The sequence below is a fragment of the Mobula hypostoma genome, chromosome 12, assembly GCF_963921235.1.
Source record: "Mobula hypostoma chromosome 12, sMobHyp1.1, whole genome shotgun sequence".
NCBI classification, from domain to species: domain Eukaryota; kingdom Metazoa; phylum Chordata; class Chondrichthyes; order Myliobatiformes; family Myliobatidae; genus Mobula; species Mobula hypostoma.
The window spans coordinates 103,535,612-103,556,160 of NC_086108.1; the positions used below are offsets into that span (position 1 = coordinate 103,535,612).

At 42.0% G+C, this 20,549-nt stretch overlaps 1 protein-coding gene across 6 annotated transcripts in view; it reads right to left on the reverse strand.

Moving 5' to 3' along the window:
* Positions 1–12,100: 12,100 nt before the first annotated feature.
* Positions 12,101–20,549, reverse strand: part of usp33 (ubiquitin specific peptidase 33) — a 156,905-nt gene continuing 148,456 nt past the window's right edge. For all 6 annotated transcript variants that reach the window (XM_063064734.1, XM_063064733.1, XM_063064732.1 and 3 more), the window contains one exon: positions 12,101–18,981. In XM_063064734.1, the coding sequence (XP_062920804.1) occupies positions 18,827–18,981 (155 nt within the window). In that variant the 3' untranslated portion in view covers positions 12,101–18,826. The remainder of the gene's footprint in view (positions 18,982–20,549) is intronic.

Below are 20,549 nucleotides of genomic sequence, written 5' to 3' on the forward strand. Positions count from 1 at the left end.
CCAAACTCGTGAGATCGAGATGGCTCTTCCCACCCCAAACCCTGGTTTGTGTGGATGCTATCTAATTTGCCACCCTGGTACCAATTAGTGCCACAAAATAACAGCACACTGCATACAATTAAAGGAATTATATTTATGAATCTTAACCAAAGGGTTAGTAAAGAAAAACAAAAAGAAAAGGGCCCATTCTAATGAAACAGTCTAATGTGCACAAGTTGAAGCTCATCTTGAACGTCTTTGTCACTCACGCGCCGGGCCCTCAGTCAGTGTGAACGCCCACACCACCTCCTGAATGTCGGTTGCAACCCACCTCGAACAAACGGGTAAGCTACGACTGGTTCTCCCCAGCGTCTTCTCCCTTCATCTCCTCTCGAACAAAAGTCCAAGACCAACCTTATTGTCCCTCACCAAAAAAAACCTCCCACTAATTGGATAGCACACATTCCTCATCATCCTTTATCTTCAACAGTAACCCAAACAGGCTGAAAGCAGAACAGACTGCTCTTACAGAATTACAAAATGAAATACCTACGGCATAACAATAAAGGTATGAACCAGGGCATTACACTAGTTAAACTAGTAATTAAGCACCGAACTAAACTAATCCCTTCTGCCTGCACAATGTCCATATCCCTCCATTCTCTGCATTCACTCACTTCATAACTTCACTCGCCTCAGCTCTGAACTGATTCTACAACCTGCAAGGACTTTGCAGCTCATGTTCTCAATATTATTTATTCTTCTACTTGTCTTATTTTGCACAATGCTTGTTTGTCAGACTTTGTTAAAACATATTTTTCATTAATTCTATTTATGAAATTATTTCTTTATTTTCCTGTAAATGCCTGAAAGAAAATGGATCTCATATGATGACTTTGACATTCATACGCCTATCTAAGAACCCCTGAATCACCTCTATCATATTTGTCTCCACTACACGTTCCAGGCTCCCACTATTTTCTGTCTGAAAAAAAAACCTGGGCCACACATCAACTTCAAACTTGCCCCCACTCACCTTCAACACACACCCTCTAGGATTAGACCCCAGAAGAAAGATACTGGCTGTTTACTCCAGCCTGCGCCTCTCACAAACTTACAAGAAGAATATTTATATTGCACTATTAAAATTAGTAACTTCTTGCTGAGGAAAATATTGAATGCTTTGAAATTTCCAACTGATCGAAACAGGCCAAGCAGAACAAGCCATTGCTCGGATTGCATGATGCATGAGGTTCTGTTATTATGATTATAAAATCGCGGAACAAAATGTGATTGTCTGTGAATTACCCTCAGGCAGACTGGGAATGGCAATAACTATTGGCCAGTCGGCAATGCCCATGTACCATGAATGAACAAATATAAGATCATAGACGTTAATAGCACAGCAGTGTGCAATTCGGCGCTACATTTCCTCATCAGCCAAAGATGAATCTACTTTTATAACTCCCATTTCCCTGCTCTCACTCTGTAACCTGGTAGGTTATCTGCCACAAATTCTTATTCATGTACAGATTAAATGATCATTTGAAATTAAAAACACATTACATAATTTACATTGATATGATTTGTTATTTTAACTGATAAAGTACCAATTAAGAGTATTTCAGAATTTGAAACAGACTTGATTATTACTGACTTGGTGCAAAGGGACCTGGGAATCCTTGAGCAAGATTCCCTAAAGGTTAATTTGCAGGTTGAGTCGGTGGTGAGGAAGGCAAATGCAATGTTGGCACTAATTTTCAAGGGGATTAGAATATAAAAGCAAGGATGTAATGTTGAGGCTTTATAAAGTGCTGGTGAGGCCTCACGGAGTATTGTGAGCTGTTTTGGGCCCCTTAATTAAGAAAGGATGTGCTGACCTTGTTTCAGAGGAGGTTCATGAGGATGATTCTGGGAATGAAAGGCTTATCAAATGAAGAATGATTGATGGCTCTGGGCCTGTACTCACTGGAATTCGGAAGAATGAGGGGAGTATCTCATTGAAACCTATTGAATGTTGAAAGGTCTTGGTAGAGTGGATGTGGAGAGGATATTTCCTATGTTGGGGTGTCTAGGACCAGACAGCACAGTCTCAGAATAGAGGGGTGTTCATTTAGAACGGAGATGAGAAGGAATTTTTTTAGCCAGAAGGAGGTGAATCTGTGGAATTTGTTGTCATAGGCAGCTGTGGAGGCCAAGTCGTTGGGTATATTTAAGGCGGAGGTTGATAGATTCTTGATTGGTCAAGGCATGAAGGGATACAGGGAGACGCACGAATCTGGGGCTGGGATGGAAATGGATCAGCTGTGATGAAATGATGGAGAAGATTCAGTGGTCAAAATGGCCTAATTCTGCTCCTATATCTCATGGATTTATGGATTATATGACATGAAATTTGTTGTGTGTGACGGGAGTACAAAGCAAAGACATAAAAATTATTGTCTTTTTGTACTATATTAGAAAAATGAATAATTTTGTGCAAAGGAAAGGAATAACGAGGTATTGTTCATGGACCATTCAGAAATATGATGGCAGAGGGGCAGAAGGTGATCCTGATTCATTGAGTGTGGGTCATGAAGCTCCTGTTCTTTCTCGCTGATGGCAGCCATGAGAAAAGGGCATGTCACAGATGGTAGTCATGAGTGATGGATGCCATCTGCTTGAGGCCCTACTTTTGGGACAGTTGTGCCCATGATGGAGCAGGTTGTATCTACTATCTTCCGTGCCTCTTGTGATTCCGTGCATTGGAGCCTCCATACCGGGCTGTGATACAACCAGTCAGAGTGCTCTCCACTGTAGATCCATGGAAAATTGCAAGTCCTTGCTGTCATACCAAATCTCTTCAAATTCCTAACAAATTAGAGCTGCCGGCATGCTTTCTTCCTGATAGCATCACTGTTTTAGGCACAGGGTAGATCCTCCAAGATATCAATGTCCAGGATCTGTCCTGTTTTCTCCTGACTTCCCCTTCCTGAAAACCACAGGCAGTTCTCTGGTCTTCCTAATATTGAGTGCACAGTTGTTGTTGCGATGTTACTCAACCAGCTGATCTGTCTCACTCCTGTACGCTTCCTCATCTCCATCTGAGATTCTGCCAACAACACTGGTTATCCATGTGCATTAAATAATTTATACTGATAAAATTTGTTACATTAAATGAAAAAAGTACCAGTTAAGAGTACTTCAGAATCAGAAACAGATTTGATTTAAATTAAAGCATACAATTCTCACCTACCTGAATCCTTTCCAATGCACTGATGTGACAAAATGATCTGTACAGATGACATTCAAGGTTGTTCACTGTACCTTAGTACAGGTGACAATAATAAACCAATTTACCATTTTACCTGCCTATAAAACACACAAGTTGCTTTAGAAATGTCTCTGCAGATTTTTAGAAGATTTTAAAGTAATCGTTATTGCTCTAGTGAAGCCCTTTGACCAGTAATGGACATCTTTGGTGTCAAATTACTAGTTCAGAAAAGGAAAATAAAACCCAGATGCTGGATATATTAAATCCCAACAGAAAATTGCAGCACAAGAGACTGCAAAATGATGGGAGTCTAAGAACAAAAATCAAACTACTGGAGGAACTCAGTGGCTCAAACAGCAGTTGTGGGGGAGGGGGAGTGGATGGGGAAGGCATTTTCAAAGATTAGCTTTATTTGCCACATGTACATTGAAACATCAAAACAGTGAAATGTGTCTTTGCGTCAAATCAAATCGACGAAGGATGAGAGGTGTATAAGATGATGAGAGAGAGGCATTGATCGTTTGGATAGACAGAGGCTTTTTCCCAGGGCTGAAATGGCTAACACGAGAGGGCACAGGTTTAAGGTGCTTGGAAGCAGGTACAGAGGAGATGTCAGGGGTAAGTTTTTTTTTACGCAGAGCGTGGTAAAGTGCATGGAACGGGCTGCCAGCGACAGTGGTGGAGGCGGATACAATAGGGTCTTTTAAGAGACTCCTGGATAGGTACATGGAGCTCAGAAAAATAGAGGGCTGTTGATAACCCTAGGTAATTTCTTAATTAAGTACAAGTTTCGCACAGCATTGTGGGCTGAAGGGCCTGTATTGTGCTGTAGGCTTTCTATGTTTCTATGTCTATGTTTCTAAATTAATGAGGATTGTGCTGAGCACAGTTCACACCAGTGATGCCCAAGGGCATGGTTATGTGCCCTAAGGGGGCATTAGAGGAAATAGAAGTCATCAAAGGGGGCGGGGCATTCAAGATTCTTGATGGGGGGGTGTGGCAGTAAGCTGACCCTAACTTGAGACAAGAGACCTGACCTACTGTTAGTACAGCAGGCTCTTCGGAGAAAAAGGATGAGGCACTGGAACCCGGCAAAAACCATAGCTCTGCAGGTGTGAGCACTCATCGTCACAATGCACTTGAACCCAACAGTCTCATCCAACCTTACAGACATTATTGAGGAAGCATAAATTAACAACAGGGTGCCCAACAGTGCCCCTTGATTCATGGCATGGTACAAGCTCATGCAATTTAACAGTTAGTAAGTCAAGTACACCCTCTCAGATTTCTCTACAAATCTATGGAAAACAGGTCTCTAAATGATACCACACTGGCTGGAACCAAATGGTAAAATAGAGCTAATCATTGAACCTGCTGACCTCAAGGATTCCTCCTGAGCTGTTCAAAGTGACCTTGACTTCATATGAGCAGTCAAGAACCATCATTGGGGATAATGAGACCTTATGTGATTGGTCAATCACGCTAACTGGAATAGTATAAAGGTAGCTTCCCCAACACCAGCTCTATCCTGACTAACATTCAGATTCCAATCTGAATGCTCGTCAATGTAATTTCCATTCCCATCAGGTCAGCGACACCCAATATGTCTTATTTGTAATACTGTACTGTCTAATGAAGTCATGAAAGCATCAAGATTGCAGGAACACTTCTGTAAAAGACACCCTGAAGATTCCAGTTTCAGAAGATGAAAGAAGCATTTGAAAAGCATTGCACACTTGAGTTATTTGCCAAGAAAGCTAAAAATAACCTTGAAAATTGTCTCATTGCTTCTTATAACATTTCCAAAATGATAGCAAAGTATGCAAAATCTCATAATTGGTGACACATTAATAATGCCTGCTGTATCAGAAGTGCTCACCACTGTTCTCAACCACTATCTTAAAATCAATTCCTCTGAGTAATAACTTTGTAACTTGTCGTATTGAGAAAATAAGTAAAGACATCAAGTATCAACTATGCACAGAGCTACAAAAAACTGAATTTGGGATATAACTGGATGAGTCAACAGTGCAAGATAATGACGCATTGCTAATAGTTTATCAAAAATGGAAAAGTTTATGAAGTTTATAAAAAGTTAAAAACAAGTATCAATGGAGAATCAATCTACAACGAGCTCAAAATGTACGTTAAGGATAAATGTATTCTGATAGAAACATTTCTTGTGCAACAGGTGGAACGCCATATATGACAGGTCACCATGTTAGTTTAGTGGCATATATGAACAACAAAATTCCAAGTCTGTTTGCTACCCACTGTGTAATTCATCATCAACATACCACAGTCAAAAACCTCAGCCAGCGACTTTTCTCAAGCGTGACTCTTGTAATATCTATTATCAACAAAATTAAAGCTCATCCATTAAATAGCAGAAAAATTCACCGGTTATGCCAAGTTAACGATAAAGAGTTTGAACGCTTACTCCTTCACACTGAAGTATGTTGGCTGTCAAAAGGCTACTACTTAAAACATTTCTTCGATCTTTTTGACACTGTGGTTGAATTTTTGCTCAAAGTTGGCAAAAGCTTGGGAAGCAAGATTGGACTTCTGCATGGAGATGTGGCATACCTAGCTAATCTGTATGACAAAATGAACATTCTAAATATGAAACTTCAGGGTGAGATTTTCAATTAATTCAAACAAAAAGTGCAATGTCCACTTTTATAAGAAAATTGGAAATATATAAACAAAACACTGGGAGAAGAATGTTCTCACAGTTTCCCTGCATGGAAAATATGGCACTCTCTTTCACAGACAGTGATTTGCAAGAGTACTGCTTACACCTTCACTCACTAAAGAAGGATTTTCAGAATCGATTCAAGGATTTGAACAATCTGGAAATTCCGGACGGGATAATTAACCCATTTCTTTGCAAGGTGGAAGAACAGGAAGAGAGCTTGCAAGAAGAAATTATCGAAATTCAGACTGATGAAGAAGCAAAAAGGCTTTTCAAAAATGTCAGTGTTTGTGGTACATGGCTACAGTGTCATATGGAGTTTCCTGGTCTTTGGAGAAGAGCCAAACTGTTCTTCATTGCATTTCCATCCTCCCACAATGTTGAAAGAGGCTTCAGTGCAGTGAACCATATACTCACAAAAAACAGAACCCGCTGGACATTGTTATACATGTGGACTTAAGGATTTTGCTGTCACAGCTTGAACCAGGTATTTCAACTCTTGCTAAAACCCATCAAGCTCAAGGATCACAATATATCAAAGCTGCTGTACAACACATGGGTACTCTGTAAGCTAGTTTTAAAGACAAATAAAAATTTAAAGCAGAATAATTTTTCTCTTGTTAGCATGTGGTAGAAATGTTTTTACACTATGGGGCACCAGAAAGTATATTGTGCCTAAGAGGGGCATTGGCAAGTATGAAGGTGCTTTAGGGGGGCATTGGACTAAAAAAAAATTGTGAAACACTGATCTACATGTAAGAGTCGCCATGCTCCTGGCACCAACATAACATGCCCACAACTTATGAATCCTAACCGCACATTTTTGGTAAGTGGGAGGAAACCGGAGCACTCAGAGGAAATCCACATGGTCACCGGGTGGGGGGGGGGTGGTATAAACGTCCTACAGACAGCGGTGGGAATAGAACCCTGACTGGTGATCGCTGCTGCTGTAAAGCGATGCGTCAGTAGAAATGGCTCTGCCAGGCTTAACAGCTAAGCTACACATGAAGGCCAGGAGCGGGACTTAGTTGTCAGAGGCTATTTGAAATGCACCTTCACTTGGAGCATTTATTAGGCAGTGGGAGCTTATGTCCACTACCAGACCCGGCTATAACAACTTTAAGGAACCAGGGTAGAATGACAATTAGCATAATGCTTTACAGCACCAGCAATCCAGGTTCAATTCCCGCTGCTGATTGTAAGGAGTTTGTATGTTCTTCCCATGACAATGTGGGAGTGTTTCAGTTTTCCACATTCCAAAGACGTACAAGTCAGTAGGTTAATTGGTCACATGGGTGTAAATGGGTAGAACAGGCTTGTTGAGCTAGAAGGTGCTGTTGCTGTGCTGTGTCTCTAAAAAAAACTGAGATGCTGTGCTCATCTGATGTGAGAAGCCCAGCTTAACTGAGCCAACTTCATCTGTCCCCACCCTCTGAGCTAACACTGAAGGATTGAAAGACAAAGGATCACTTGAGAAGTGCTGACTGAAGCAGAGAAACAGGTGTAACTGTACAGTGAGGATAGACTATTAAAGCAAATGGAACATTTATTTCACGTTAATAGTAATACATCTTCCAATTTTCAAATCCAGTGCTGAGGAAGGACATTTCATGCAGTTAAAATATTTTAAATACCCATTTTAATCGAAAGATTTTTATTAAAACAAAATCCACCCAAACTGATTCCGTCTGATTAACAGCATTAACACAAGAGATTCTGCAGATGCTGGAAATCCTGAGAAACACACACAAAATGCCAGAGGAACTCAGCAGGTCTGGCAGCATCAATGGAAATGAATAAACAGTCAACATTTCAGGTTGAGACCTTTCATCAGGATTTGAAAAGAAGGGGAGGTCAGATTAAGAAGATGTGGGAGGAGGAGAAATATTAGAAACTAAAAGGTGAAAGGTGAAGCCAGGTGGGATTTGGGGGGGGGGGATGAAGTAAGAAGCTGGGAGGTGATAGGTAGAAAAGGTAAAGGACTGAAGGAACCTGATAGGAGAGGAGAGTGGATCATGGGAGAAAGGGAAGGAGGAGGGGCACCAGAGGGAGGTGATAGGCAGGTGAGAAGAGAAGAGGTAAGGGATGGGGGGGCAGAGTGTGGGATGGAAGAGGGTAGGGAATACTCTATCTGCTGCACCCGATGGTGCCTCCTTGACACTGGTGAGGCCTGACATAGATTATGGAACTACTTGGTCAAGCACCTTCGCTCCATCCGCAGCAAACAGGACTTCCCGGTGGCCAGCCATTTTAATTCCAATCCCCAATCTGACCTGTCGGTCCACGGCCTCCTCTACTGCCAGAATGAGACCGCTCTCAGGCTGGAGGAGCAACACCTCGTTCCAACTGGGTTGCCCCCAAACCCGATCGAATGAACATCAATTTCTCCAACTTCCGGTAATCCTTCCCCCTCCCCCTTCTTTTTACCAGTTTTTCACTACTAATCCAATTCTCAAATTTGCTCACAAAAAACACATCCACTCTTGAGATTAGATTCAAAGCAAAGTCAGAGTCAAAGTAAATTTATCAAAAGTATGTACGTCATCATATACTACCCTGAGATTCTTTCTTCTTACAGCCATTTACAGGAAAATAAAATTTAACAGAATTCATGAAAAGCTATACATAACTAAAGACCGACAGACTACCAATGTGCAAAAGAAGGCAAATCACGCAAATAATGAGAGTAACTCACTTGAAAGAGAGTCCATAGGTTGTGAAGTCAGTTCAGTGTTAAGGTGAGTAAAGTTGTCCACACTGGTTCGGGAGCTTGATGGTTGAGGGTTAATAACTGTTCCTGAACCTGGTGGTGTGAGACTAAGGCTTTCGTACCTCCTGCTCGATGGTAATAGTGAGAAGAGAGCATGGCCTAGTCGATGGGGGTCATTGATAAGGCATGCTTTCTTGTGGCAGCACTCTTGTAGATGTGCGCAATGGTGGGGAAGGCCTTGCCTGTGATAGACTGGACTGTATTCCCCACTTTCTGCAGATTTTTCCATTCCTGGGTATTGGTGTTTGCATACTGGGTCACAATGCAACCAGTCAGGATGCTCTCCACTGAGCACCTAAAGACATTTGTCAAAGTTTTAGATGATTTGTGGAATTTGTGCAAACTTCTAAGAAAGTAGAGACGGTGCAATGCTTTCTCGGTTATGGCAGTTATGTGCTGGATCCAGGACAGATTCTCTGAAATGAGAATGCCAAGGAATTTCTGAAGTTGCTGTATCTCTCCAATTCTGATTCCCCCGATGAGGACTGGCTCTTGGACCTTTGGTTTCCTCCTCCTGTGGTCAATAATCACCTCCTTGGTCTTGTTGACATTGAGTGAGAGGGATAGGAATGTGAGGAAGTTAGGGGCCAGATGAGGGTTAAAGGACAGTGATGTGGGAGCAGCACAGGTCAGGCTAGAGTCTCTAGGCCTCTTGTCCACGCTCAAAGGTCTGCATTATGTACAGGTTCTGTTGTTCTGCTGAGCATTGCAGGCATGCTATGTTGGAATGTGTGGTGACACTTGTGGTCTACCCCAGCACATCCTTGGGTGTGTTGGTTGTAAATGCAAATGACACATCTCACTGTATATTGTGATAAATAAATCTGAATCTGAAGTAATCAAAAAGGAAGTTCCAATTGGAATCAGTGGTTCTGTAACAGTTACAAAGGAATGAAAAATAATTTGCTAGCTGCAGATCCTTGCTGAAAAGCAAGTGTACAGATAAATGGCAGTGAGCATACCTTCATTTGTGGCTGTGATGTCCTCTCCTTCCCGTTTCATGCTGAGCAACAACCTGAACAAGGTTCAGAAGTCTCCCAGGTAAGCCGGGATCAGGGGCATGATGGAATGGCAGAGCAGACCCGAGAGGCCGATACAGAGGTCTACCAGATAAGCCGGGATCAGCCAGTACGTAACGGCAGAGCAGACTTTAAGGGTCAAAATGACTAATCCTGCAGCACGGTAGCATAGCAGTTAGCATAACGCTATTACAGCAGCAGTGAACGCTGATCAGGATTCCATTCCCACCACTGTCTGGGAGGAGTTTTACATTCTTCCCATGACATGGGCTTCCTCCGGGTTAGGGTTAGTAAGTTGTAGGCTGGCTATGTTGCAACTGTATGCATCGTGACATTAGCAGCTGCCCACAACACATCCTTGGACCGTGTCGGTCGATGAGGCTAATGATGCACTTTGCTGTGTTTATCCTATCAAAGCACTGCATGCGCAGGACCCTTTGCATTGTCAATGATCCCTCCCATCCATCCAACAATCTCCTTGACCCCTATCATTAAGCAGGAGGTATTGTAGCATTAGTGCAAGAACTGTTAGGATGGGAAACAGCTAATTCCCCCAGGCCACAAGGCTGCTGAACTTCCTACCACCTATGAAGCACCAGCAGTGTTATACTGTTTACTTTTTAAACTTGTGTCAGAAATGCATCTTGTTATCTGTTAATTTATTTGTGGTAATATTACTTTGTGTCGTGTGAGAGTAACATGTACTGTGTTCTGTACCCTGGTCCAGAGGAATGTTGTTTCATTTGGCGGTATACATGTATACGTTTGAATGATAATAAAATTGAACTTGATCTACATGCAAGAAATAAAGCTCATCTTTTTAAAAAAATCTTAAATACAAAAGATCCTACAAGTGCTGGAAATCCAGAGCAACACCAACGAAAATGAACAAACAATGTTTTGAGCTGAGACCGTTCAGGATTGGGGCCAATCTGAGGTCTGCAAGAGAGCATGCTTCAAGATGCATGGAAAGCATCTGACTCGAGATGGAACACTTGGCCAAGTACTAAAGACCTATGCTGGTCAACTGGCCGCAGTGTCTGAGGTACCCACCTGTTTCAAACAGGTTTCAATTGTACTGTGCCTGAGAAGAACGTGGTAACCTGCCTCAGTGATTATCATTCAGTAGCACTTCCATCCACAGTGATGAAGTGTTTCGTGAGGTTGATGATGAAACATCAATTCCTGCTTAAGCTGCATCTCCATCTGGTATGAGAACAGCAGAGCATTGGACTGGAAGTCCCGACAAAGGACAATGAGAACAGCTGAGAGGATCATAGGGGTCTCCCTACCATCCTCCGGGAACATTTATCAGGAGCGCTGTGTACACAGGGCCCTTAGTATTATCAAGGATCCCATCCATCCATCCAGCATCCTCTTTGACCTTCTGCCATCGGACAGGAGACTCCAATGCATAAAGACAAGAATGGTCAAGATGGAAAACAGTTTCTTCCTTCAGGCCATTAGGCTTCTGAACTCCCTGCCACACTGTATTCAAAGTGTCATCGATTAATTTGTTCTGCACCCTACAATATTTAATTTACGCACTTTGCTTATCTATACGTAATTCATTTGTAGATTTTATTCTTACTTTCCTAGTTATTGCATGTTATGTGTACTACTGTGTTTTACCATAGGACCATAAAATATAGCAGCAGAATTAGACCATTTGGCCCATCGAGTCTGCTCTGCCATTTCATCATGCCTGATTCATTTTCCCTCTCAGCTCCCATCTCAGGCCTTCTCTCCATAAGACCACAAGATATAGGAGCAGAAGTAGGCCATTCGGACCATCGAGTCTGCTCCGCCATTCAATCAGGGACTGATCCAATTCTTCCAGTCATCCCCACTCCTCTGTTTTCTCCCCATACCCTCTGATGCCCTAGCTAATCAAGAACCTATCTATCTCTGTCTTATATACACCCAATGACTTGGCCTCCACAGCCGCTCATGGCAACAAATTCCACAGATTTACCACCTTCTAACTAAAGTAATTTCTCTGCATCTCTGTTCTAAGTGGAGGTCTTTCAATCCTGAAGACATGCCCTCTTGTCCTAGACTCCTCTACCAGGGGAAATAACTTAGCCATATCTAATTTGTTCAGGCCTTTTAACATTCAGAATGTTTCAATGAGATCCCCCCTTATTCTCCTGAACTCCAGGGAATACAGCCCAAGAGCTGCCAGACGTTCCTCATAAGGTAACCCTTTCATTCCTGGAATCATTCTCGTGACTCTTCTCTGAACCCTCTCCAATGTCAGTTTATCATTTCTAAAATAAGCAGCCCAAAACTGCATACAATACTCCAAGTGTGGTCTCATGAGTGCCTTATGGAGTCTCAGGAGCAGGGATGTAATGTTGAGACTCTATAAGGCACTCATGAGACCACACTTGGAGTATCCCTGCTCCTATATTCTAGACCTCTAGAAATGAATGCCAACATTGCATTTGCCTTCTTCACCACCGACTCATCCTGGAGGTTAACAGTTAGGGTATCCTGCACAAGGACTCCCAAGTCCCTTTGCATCTCTGCATTTTGAATTCTCTCCCCATCTTAATAATAGACTGCCCATTTATTTCTTCCACCAAAGTGCATGACCATCCACTTTCCAACATTGTATTTCATTTGCCACTTCTTTGTCCATTCCCCTAAACTATCTAAGTCTCTCTGCAGGTTCTCTGTTTCCTCAACGCTACCCGCTCCTCCACCTATCTTTGTATCTTCAGCAAATTTAGCCACAAATCCATTAATCCCACAGTCCAAATCATTGACATACATCGTAAAAAGCAGTGGTCCCAACACTGACCCCTGTGGAATTCCACTGGTAACCAGCAGCCAGCCAGAATAGGATCCCTTTATTCCCACTCTCTGTTTTCTGCCGTTCAGCCAATGCTCCACCCACGTTAGTAACTTCCCTGTAATTCCGTGGGCTCTTATCTTGCCAAGTAGCCTCATGTGTGGCACCTTGTCAAAGGTCTTCTGAAAATCCAAGTACACTATATCCACTGCATCTCCTTTGTCTACCCTGCTTGTAATTTCCTCAAAAAATTGCAGTAGGTTAGTCAGGCAGGGTTTTCCTTTCAGTAAAGCATGCTGGCTTTGGCCTATCTTGTCATGTGCCTCCAGGTACTTCATAATCTCAACCCTAACAATCGATTCCAACAACTTCCCAACCACTGATATCAGGATAACAGGTCTATAGCTTCCTTTCTGCTGCCTTCCACCCTTCTTAAATAGCGGAGTAACATTTACAGTTTTCCACTCACCCGTTACAATGCCAGAATCTATCGAATCTAACCATATCCCCTCATGCCCTGATTAACCAAGAATCCATCAACCTCTGCCCAGTGACTTGGCCTGTGGAAACAAATTCCACAGATACGTCACCCTCTGGCTAAAGAAATTCCTCTTCCTTTTCATTTTAGAAGGATGGACGCTCTTTTCCAAGCTGTGACTTCTAGTCTTGGACTCCCCCCACGACAGGAAACATCCTCTCCACATACACTCTCTCTCGAGGCCTTTCATCATTCAATAGATTTTAATGAGGTCACCCGCATCTTCTGAATTCCAGTGAGTAGAGGTCCAGAGCCATCAAACACTCCTTATATGCCAAGCCTTTCAATCCCAGAAAATTTTTTGTGAACCTAATTTGAATCCTTAGTTTTTCTTAGATACGGGGCCTAAAACTGCTCACAATACTCCAAATGAGGCCTCACAGTTTCAACATTACATCCTTACTTTTATATTGTAGTCCTCTTGAAATGGAAGCCACCATTTCTTTTGCCTTCTTCACCATCAACTCGACCTGCAAATTAACTTTTAGGAAATCCTGCATGAGGACTTCCCAAGTTTCTTTGCATGTCAAATTTTTGAATTATCTCTCCATTTAGAAAATAGTCTACACTTTTATTTATTTTCCAAAGAGCAGGACTGTACACTTCTCGACATTGTATTCTATCTGCCACTTCTTTGTCCAGTTTCCTAATCTAAGCCCTTCTGTAGCTCTTTGCTTCGACAAAACTACCTGCCCCCCCCCCGCCACGCATCTTTGTATTGTCCATTACACCATGGTCTGAAGAAACGTTGTCTTGTTTGGCAGTATCCATGTATATAGTTAAATGACAATAAATTCTACTTGTCTGGAGAAGCGACTTGGATCCACTCCAATTTACCTACTGGCACAACAGGTCCACAGCAGGTGCCATTTCACTGGTTCTTCACTCATTCCTGGAACATCAGGACAGCAAAAATGCATATGTCAGGATGCTCATTATCAACTACAGCTCATCATTCACTACTATAATCCCCTCTAAACTAATAAATAAGCTTCAAGACCTTGGCCTCAATACAGTACTCCTTGTGAAATTAGATCCTGGATTTAGTCACTTGCAGACCCTAGTCAGTTCAGATTGGTAACAGCATCTCCTCCATAACCTCAATCAGCAAAGGTGTACCACAAGGCTGTGGGCTTTGCTCACTGTTCTTCTCACTTTACACTTATAACTGTATGGCTCCGCACAGCTCCAATGCCACATTTAAGTTTGCTGATAACACCATGGCTATTGGCCGAATCAAAGGTGGCGATGAGTCAGCATACAGAAGGAAGGATGAAAATCTGACTGAGTGGTGTCACAACATCCATCTCTTGCTCAGTGTCAGCAAGACCAAGAAGCTGATCATCAACTTCAGGAGGAAGAAACTGTTGGTCCAAGAACCAGTCCTCATCAGGGGATAAGAGGTGGAGAGAATCAGTAATTAAGTTCCTTGGTGCTATCATTTCAGAGGACCTGTCCTGCAAAGATTTGGCATAACATGTAAAACTTCGACAAACTTCTATAGATGTGTGGTGGAGAGTATATGGACTGGCTACAGCACAACCTGGTATGGAAACACCAATGCCCTTGAACAGAAAATCCTACAAAAGGTAATGAATACAACCCAGTCCATCATGGGTAAAGCCCTCCACACCAATGAATACATCCGCATAGCGCATTGTCACAGGAAAGAAGTATCCATCATCAGAAACCACTCCCCACACACCACCACCATCCCGGTAATGCTCTTTTCTTGCTGCTACAATCAGGAAACAGATGCAGGAGCCTCAGGATCCACACCACCAGATTCAAGAACAGTTAGTACCCCTCAACCATCAGGGTCTTCAACCAAAGGGGATACCTTCACTCATCTTCACTTGTCTCATTACTGAACAGTTCACACAACCTATGGACTCACTTTAAAGGGTACTTTATCTTTCAATATTTATTGCTTCCTTATTTATTATTATTGTTTCCTTTTCTCTTTTTATTTGCACGATTTGTTGTCTTTTGCACACTGGTTGTCACCCAGCTAGATGTGGTCTTTCATTGATCCTATTATTATGGTTATTGGATTTACTGAGCATGTCTGCAAGAAAACAAATCTCAGGGTTGTATATGGCAACATACACACATGTACATTGACAATAATTTTACTTTTGATCTTTGACACTGTAATGTTCTCAGTTTGCCTAGTCACCTCCTGCATCTTTAATCACCAAGCCAAAGGGTTAACCATTTCTCTCGCCAGATATGGCCTGACCTATGTGGCTCGGAACTGTTATGATACAGAAGTCCATTCAGCCCATCAAAGCGCTGATGACTCTTAGGGCAGCTATTCTCCTATACTTTTTCACAGGCCTGCAAATTGTTTTTCTTAGTAGCCTATTCAGTCAACTTTTGGCAACCTTGATCAATTCAGTTTATCCCACCCATAGTGGCAACAAGCTCCAGATTTTACAAATATTCCTCATATCCTTGATGAATTGTTTGCCTGGAATGTTTGAAAATCAGCTTTCTGGTCCTTGAAATACATACTAATGGGAACTAGTTCTCTTTATTCACCCTATCTAAATCAGTCATCATTTAAGATGCACTTGGCTAGGTATATGGAGAGGCTGGTCTTGGGTGGGGATGTCGTGGATATCAGTGAAATATAGGAAATTGTTGTGGGGGGTGCATGAATTGTCCAGGGAAGGGTAGCAGCTCTGGTGAAGGGGCTTGTCATGTCCATTCTGGGGCAGCTCACTCACCTTTGGTCCTCACCAGACACTCAGCTCTCACCTGTGGCTCTAAGTAGCTGTTTGCATGTGACAGCGGCCACAGTCTAGTATACCGTTTCAACAGGCGGGCTAAACTAGGTGAGGATAGCTGGTGGACCTCATACCCTGGTGAGATAGCGACATGCCTGTTCTAGCAGTGAACTGGGCGGATGAGATCAACAGTGAAATCCAACAGCCAAGAAGACTGTTCTGTAATGCTCTGTGCAGAGCGAAGGGCATGACAAAGCACAGGTGTAGTCATGGTCATCCACTGCAACCAAGGAATACCTTGGTTTGTGACGGCTGCTCATGCCACTGGACTCTGAGATCGTAAGACTGAACTGCCCTAGTGCATCGGCTTTTCCACTTTTAAAACTCTCCCACACGGGTCTCCTGTCATTGTTGGATATGGTGGACTGCCAACACAGGATATTGGGACTAGACGGATGGCACCGTGGTCGGAATGAATTGGTTGGACAGGAGGGCCTGTATCTGTGCTGTATGGCTCTATGACCCTAGAACATCAACTGCTGCTAAACAATACACCCAGGGCTTTCTGTTCATTCACACCCGGTGTAGATATATACTTGTCAGGGATAACCAGAGACGCAAGAGAAAGTCAGAATATCAAAGTGTAAATAGAGGGGGAGGGGAAGAGCTCATGTCACTTATTTATTGAACATTACTGTAAAGGATTGAAAGGCAAAGAAAACATTCTCTACTTATGCATTCCAACTTTACTTCCACAGTTCCAGATTTGTATCAGTGCAGCACGTGTTCACATTTATGATTCTAAAGTCAAACGACATGCACAGGTGAGAGGGAGAGTGCTTCATTCTAAATGCTGCTGGAGCCTGATTCTGCTAATGTACAATTAAATTATTCATACAATCCTTACAAATGATTATTCGTTAAAAAAATGCAGTAAGATCATCATCATTTCTACAAAGTGCAAGTTAAACTTAAATCAGTCACAGTTGCAGTTGAGATTTACAGGTGCATTTAAAAAATAAATTAATACAAAAAACGCTCAAGGGATAAACCTGTTGGAAAGAAAAGTGTTACATTCCTACTAACATGTTGTTCGAAATTGATGGAACATTCCTCTGAGGCACATGCTAAGGAGACTGATATTTAAAGGATCAACTCAAGGTTGTCACACAAGAATAATTAGTCAGTTTAACGTGCTTCAGGCTTGTTTTTGCAACAGCTACATAGTGTTTGCCTAGTGAAGAATCACCTGCATTTTTAGTGGAATATTCCTGAGAAACTACACAAGAATTATACTCAGAGTCTGAACCGAACTCAACCACAAATGAAAGGCTGATGCACTGAGTTTACCTTTCTTGATTATTCTGAAGGTGGAGTGTGAAATCTGTAAACTTATGGTGTTAAAACAAGTTTTGCTTCAGCGAGCTGCCAAGAGGAAGTATTTCTAAGGCTGGGGGCTCCATCCATGAGGGTCAGCAAACTTTATGGAGCAGCTGGCCATTCTCTGCCTGCCAATGTGGTGTTAGCAGGTCCACAGATGTCATTGAAGGGAACATGTGTATTTTATGATCTTTAAAAGCAAATATGCCAGAAAATTGGTGTGGGAAAATTGCAGCTAAATATGTTGCTGAGGTAAAAAAAAATGACATCTCCTCTCAAGCAGCCCAAAATGCTTTACTTAGGGAAAATTCCTTTTAAAATAATGCATTCTTAGCAGAGTATACACAAATGCTGATATGGATTTAATGGAATTGGTTGGGTCAGGATTCTGGGATCTTTAGATCTTGGATGTGGGACAGATGTTGACAGTCTTGTAGGAGGACAGCATCCTCAATTCCCTCAGCAGTACACCAGAGTGGGCTGTTGAGAGAATGTCCCGGCATAGGGTTGATCTTTTGCCTAGAGTACTGGTACCTCTATAGCACCTCCAACAGTACAGCAGTGTAAATTGGATGTTAAAATCTCCAGAGGGGAGTTTGAATCCACAACCGTAAAACTCAGACAAAACTGACAGTAACTGAGTGTTAATTAATTTAGGAGTGGTTCTACAGCAAAGAAGATAGTCAAAGTAATTCAATAAGCTGGACCAGGACAACATCCCATGTACCATCAATTTACAGGTCATGCCATTCAGAGATTTGAGCTATATTATTTTTCTTCTGTATTGTTTTTTGTTCTCGTAATCATAGAGGCTTTATGTGCTATGTGCTGTTGATAATATGTTTTGTACCTTGGCATGAAAAGAACTGTTTTGCTTGGCTATATTCATGAATGGTTGAATGTTACACACTAATTTAACAAGTTTTCATAAAAAAGAAAATTGGAAAGGATGTAAACAATGAAAGATAATTACAATTGGTTTACAAATTGATGAATAGAAACGTGCTCACTCTCCCTATAATTTAGAAACCTATTATACCAAGAGAGAGGCAATATTACTGAAATTTAATAGCCATTGACAGAAGGTAGAGAAAGCAAGTTATATCCAATTGAAGAGCTAGCATGAAAATATTGGGCCGAATGGCTTTCTTTATGAAATGAATAAAGAATAATGGGCTGAATATTATAATTTCTATCAATGTGTGCATGAGTTAACTTGGCCTAGACATTATACTTCGACTCATGTTTATAATTGTTGTGAGCTCTCAGGAATATTCTCTTACCTGCTTACTGTCACAAGGACAAGGCATTTGCAATTTTCAATGTGTTATCCACAGTGCAGTGCAAAAAAAAAATCAGTGCTTTCCTGAGTTGACTTAATATAAGCAACTTGGTTCATACTAGTACACTTTCAGTGCATGGGCCTTTCACAACCAAATCTACATCAGATATCACCTAGAAAACACATCCATCTTTCAGTACAGGCAGACCAGAAACCTACATTAAACTACGTTACAAAACAGGGATTACTTTGTGATTGTCCCAAACACATACTGTAATGCCACTGCAAGAATTATATTCAGAAAATATCTCACATCCTGGAATGCTTAAGCTTCAGCATAATTCATCTCAGTTTCAGTTTTTTAACGTTTGCCTTTAACCATTATTGGACAGGGCGGATTTCAACCTCATTTTTTTCTTCTACACATGACACATCCTGGTGGCTGACGCTCTGCCGCAGAGCGACCTCTGGGCCCCCTCCATAGATGGAGTGCAGGAAGTTCCATGTCTCCTCTGAAATTTGGCCGGAATCCGCTCCTGGGTGAGAAAGTTACATAATTTGGTTATCAACACCACCCAAAAATAGATCGCATTTTACACCTCTTGGGACTCAATCATGTAAAAGCGACCTCGTAAAATCACAACCTTTATTGAAAATGTCTTGAATGAGTTTTTGAATTTGCTAAGACAAAGCTGATATTTTATTTTTGATACCTCTACAAGTGGCCAAGTTAATTGGCTCTAAATCAACCAGGACAGTATGGTAGTGTAGGGGTTCATGTATCGCTATTACAGTGCTGGTGGGTTTAATTCCACCGCTATTTGCAAGGAGTTTGTATGTTCTCCTTGTGAATGTGTGGATTTATGATTTCATTTATTTATTTTATTTCATTTATGATTTATGATAAGAGATTTCATTTAGAAATTTCTTGCAGAACACCCATTTAACATCACTCTAATCACAGGACAATTTACAATGACCAATTGACCTAATAACCGGTACCTATCTGGTCTGTGAGAGAAAACTGGAACACCCAGAGGAAACCCACATGGTCACGGGGAGAACGTGGAATAGGTGGCATCGGAATTGAAATCCGAAGTCTGGAACACCCCGAGTTGTAATAGCACCATGCGACCATAGTGCCCAAGCCAGAATTCATCCAGGTGCTCAGGTTTCCTCCCACATTCCAAAGATGTCGAGGGTTTGTATGTTAATTAGTCGCATGGTGTATTTGGGCAGTGAAGGCTCGTTGGGCTGGAAGGGCTTGTTATCGTGCTATATCTCTAATAGATAAATAAATAACAATGTCTGATTTGCATTATTACAAAAGTCTCAGCAAAACCAGATAAATCAAGTTCACAGATTGAGAGATTTGCATACCAAATCCTAGCATCTGTCAATTGTCTGGGGAGTATGTGTCTAGAGAGGGGGTTAGCACCTCTGGTGAACGGCAGCTTACTCACCTTTGGACCCCAGCGGACACTCAGCTCTCCAAGTAGCTGTTTGCACGTGACAGTGGCCACCCTCTGGTACGCCGCTTCGATATGCGGGCTAAACCAGGTGAGGGTAGATGGCGGCCTCATACCCTGGTGAGATAGGGTATGCCTGTCCTAGCTTGTGAAGTCAGTTCTGGCAGACTGGGTGGATGAGATCTACAGTGAAATCCAATGGCCAGGAAGGCAGTACTGCAACACTCTGTGCAGAACGAAGGGCATGACAGAGCACAGGAGATGTTATGGTTATCCACTGCAACCAAGAAAGACCTCAGTTTGTGACACTTGTTTGTACCACTAGACCTGAACTTCTGAGGTCAAGACATTGGAAAAGCCCCAGTAGAATGGCTTTTCCACTTTAACACCTCTCCTCATAGGTTTCTTGTTATTGTCTGACACGATAAACATCCACCTTCAGTCTATTGTATGTGTATACATAAAACTCCAATACTATAAGGGCAATTACATAGACGGCATTCTCGTTAGAGAAACCCAACATAAGAATGCAGATTACCTATGTTGAAACAGACCTCAAAATAAGTAAACTGTGAAATTGTGTCTTTAATGGCTCTGGTCCTGTTCCATTGTCACTGGGCCTGTTTTTGCTCGCG